The 3,021-nt window shown below is 35.6% G+C and overlaps 1 protein-coding gene across 1 annotated transcript; it reads right to left on the reverse strand.

The window, feature by feature from the left end:
* Positions 1-331: 331 nt before the first annotated feature.
* Positions 332-1,291, reverse strand: LOC110093045 (allene oxide cyclase, chloroplastic-like). The gene is made up of 2 exons (XM_020817795.2): positions 860-1,291; positions 332-797 (listed from the first exon to the last, which is right to left on the reverse strand). Exons 1-2 carry the CDS (start codon positions 1,226-1,228, stop codon positions 396-398), a joined length of 771 nt encoding a protein of 256 aa, XP_020673454.1. The 5' UTR covers positions 1,229-1,291; the 3' UTR covers positions 332-395.
* Positions 1,292-3,021: the final 1,730 nt, after the last annotated feature.

A 3,021-nucleotide genomic window follows, 5' to 3' on the forward strand; every position in this document is an offset into this window, starting at 1 on the left:
ATATATATATATATTATAATTACTATATATAGCTATATATATATATATATACTTATATATATTATGAGTATATAATTAACGCTTATATATCATATATATTGTATGAGGATAGCGAATGACTATATACTAATAAATAGATCAGAATTTTTTTTTTTTTTGGGAAATGGATCAGAATATTCAACAAAAAATTTATTTTCCTCATAGTACATAAAGTAATTAATTGGTATAGTTCTTTAGGGCGCATGGGGTTCAGCCGCCTTAGCAGCCTATATATATATATATATATGTATCAACACATCAATATAACATAATAGGATCAGAATTTTTTTTTTTTTTTGGGAAATGGATCAGAATATTCAAACAAAAATTTATTTTCCTCATAGTACATAAAGTAATTAATTGGTATATTCTTTTAGGGCGGCATGGGGTTCAGCCGCCTTAGCAGCCGCGGACGGCTCTGCCGTCAAAGAAGGCTTCACAGGTGTGCCGAGTAGCTCCTCCGGTAGTTTCGGTATACCCTGAAGGTAAAAGGTGTAGAAGATTTTGAAAGGGAAAGCGATCTGGTGAAGCAAGACCTGACCATAAACTCCGGCGAAGAGGCCGGAGCCACCGGTCACCGCCAGGTAAGAGTCCTCGTAGGTAAGGTAAGATCCCTGAACAGATATATGCCCGTATTCTCCAAAATAGAAGCTATAGATCGCCTCATACCTATCCCCTTTCTTCTCCGGCACGTTTTGAATCAGAACAGTTATCCCTGCTGTTATTCCGAGCCTCTTCTCCAGATTCCCGCTGTACACCTGCTATTCCTAATTAAAACCTCAAGAAGGAAGGAAATTAAGAAAATCAAGAAGCCGATTACCTTGTTGCTGAAAGGGACGAGATCGCCGAGGGAATTGACTTCCTTCTGGCTTAGGCGGAGATAGACCGGGCTTCCGCGGTCTCGCTCGTTGATCTCGTACACGTATAGCTCCTGCACATTGCTTGGCCTTGAGGATTCGGTTGGTTTTTGTTTGGAGAAGAGGGAGGCGGATACTGGACGGGTCTTGGGGAAGGGCGACGGGGAAAATGGATTATGCAATCTTAGGGTTTTGGTTAGAGAGCTACAGAGTTGGAGATTGAGTGCTGAAGGAACTCTTGTTTCTGAGAGATTGCGGTTGGAGGCCGGGAGCGACGGAGAAGTTGTGAAGGCGGCGGCGCTGAACTTCAGGGAAAAAGCAGAGGCTGCCATGGCTTGATGATGATTAGGCTGAAGACAGAGATAGAGAGAGAGATTTGCGATGGAAGGGGAGGTGGAGAAGAAGGTAGGGCAGTCGTCAGATATAGAAGCAGGCCGATGTGGTGATTTTAGTTAGTGGAAGGGGTAGACCGTAAATGGGTCGGTGTTAAAAAAGGCGGGTCTTTGGTCTGTGGTTGGGCCCATTACAGGCTGGCCCATGGGTTAAACGTGCAAATAATGGATGTGTGTGAAATGATTGATCTGAATGATGTATATTTTATGATTTATTATTTATTATTTTAATAAATAAAATATTGTCTTCATATATTTCCTTTTTTTTTAATAAAAAGACTTTCATAAATTTTTATTTATTTATGTGAAATTAGATTTAAAGATTTTGATAATAATTTTTAAATTTTTTTTGGGACATTTACAAAACTTTAAAAATAGGAAAATAAAGTATAGGAGAATAAGTAAAATAAAATTTTACACTAATAAATTTAGAGGATTTACAAAACTCTTATTTATTTACATATTTAATACTTGGATATTTCTATTTAATTATATAACATTAAAAATTTTTAAATCATATTAAAAATACAAGTAATATTAATTTATTTGAAGTAAATATTTTTTATGTATGTCTTAATGTCATTTAAGCTTCATTTGGGATAATTTTTTTATTATTAAATTTTTCGTGCCCTGACCACAATTTTTTATTGTAAGGATAGACATCTATAAAAAAATGCATCCATTTGTTATGCAACTATAGTTTTTTTTATTGAAGCCTAAGAATGGTGGATCATAATTGATTGCCCAAAGTAGAAGATAATGAACCCTTATGGTATTATATCAAGGTAAAAATGATTTTACCATCAATGAAATACCATAATTAGTTAGAAAAAAAATTAGATTTCCTTTTATTGGCTTATTTTGTGATCATCCATAGTCTACTATGCATTCAAGTATGTGATAGCTCTTGCTATAAGATTTCTCTAATATTGCCCTTGATTTCTCTAATGGACATCTTTAACACCTTTGCTTCATAGATGAATCTAGCTCCCTTAGTGAACAAGGAGGATATTCTCTGCCCGTGTCCAAATCCAAACCTTAAAGTAAGTGGTTCTAACATGTCACCAAATATCATTTTGATCGGGCATGAATCTTGAGGCATATTTGAATTGAAAATTTTTAAAATTAAATTCATGATCATCTAAAATTCAGTTTCAATAAACGTAAAGTCAAATTGAACATCTCAACGAGATAAACCCAAAAACATAAAAAAAATGATTTAATTTGAGCTCGAATGAGCCTACTCAAGGGCTTGAAGTATAATTATAAACATTAAACATTAATTGTGGGGCTAAATAATCTCAAAAAATTGGCATGCTTATAGTCTAACCTAGTAGCACGACAAATCAAATCCAAGGAACCCAATCACTTAATTCTGAAATCATTAAGACGCTTAAATATTGAACGAACGCCTTATACTTAAAGTAATCAATATGGGTTGTTGATGGAGTGTTCTGGATCTTCTCTATATTTACGGGTATGTCATTCTCAAAAATTTATAAAGAGGTCCCCTATCACATTGAGAGGGAGAGGAGTCTAGAGTTGGAGCTTAAACTTTCTCGTGATATTCAAAATAAAAACTTTGAGGCTTTAAGAACACCGCCGTTAGAACCTCGCAGTCGGGCCTTCACCAGTTAACCACTATAGTCCTCGGACTACCATCGCCCGAATAAAAATCCTTTGATCACTGTCGCTCGACTATGACCCTTCTAACCTCTGTCACCCATCGACTA

The sequence above is a fragment of the Dendrobium catenatum genome, unplaced genomic scaffold (genome assembly GCF_001605985.2).
Source record: "Dendrobium catenatum unplaced genomic scaffold, ASM160598v2 fragScaff_scaffold_621, whole genome shotgun sequence".
Taxonomy (NCBI): Eukaryota; Viridiplantae; Streptophyta; class Magnoliopsida; order Asparagales; family Orchidaceae; genus Dendrobium; species Dendrobium catenatum.

What these genes read in the sequence shown, in the direction of transcription:
- LOC110093045 (XM_020817795.2), bottom strand. Translation starts at nt 1,228, where the DNA reads ATGGCAGCCTCTGCTTTTTCCCTGAAGTTCAGCGCCGCCGCCTTCACA. An exon ending in TCGTCCCTTTCAGCAACAAG is followed by an intron (nt 798 to 859) that starts GTAATCGGCTTC and finishes TAGGAATAGCAG; the next exon opens with GTGTACAGCGGGAATCTGGA.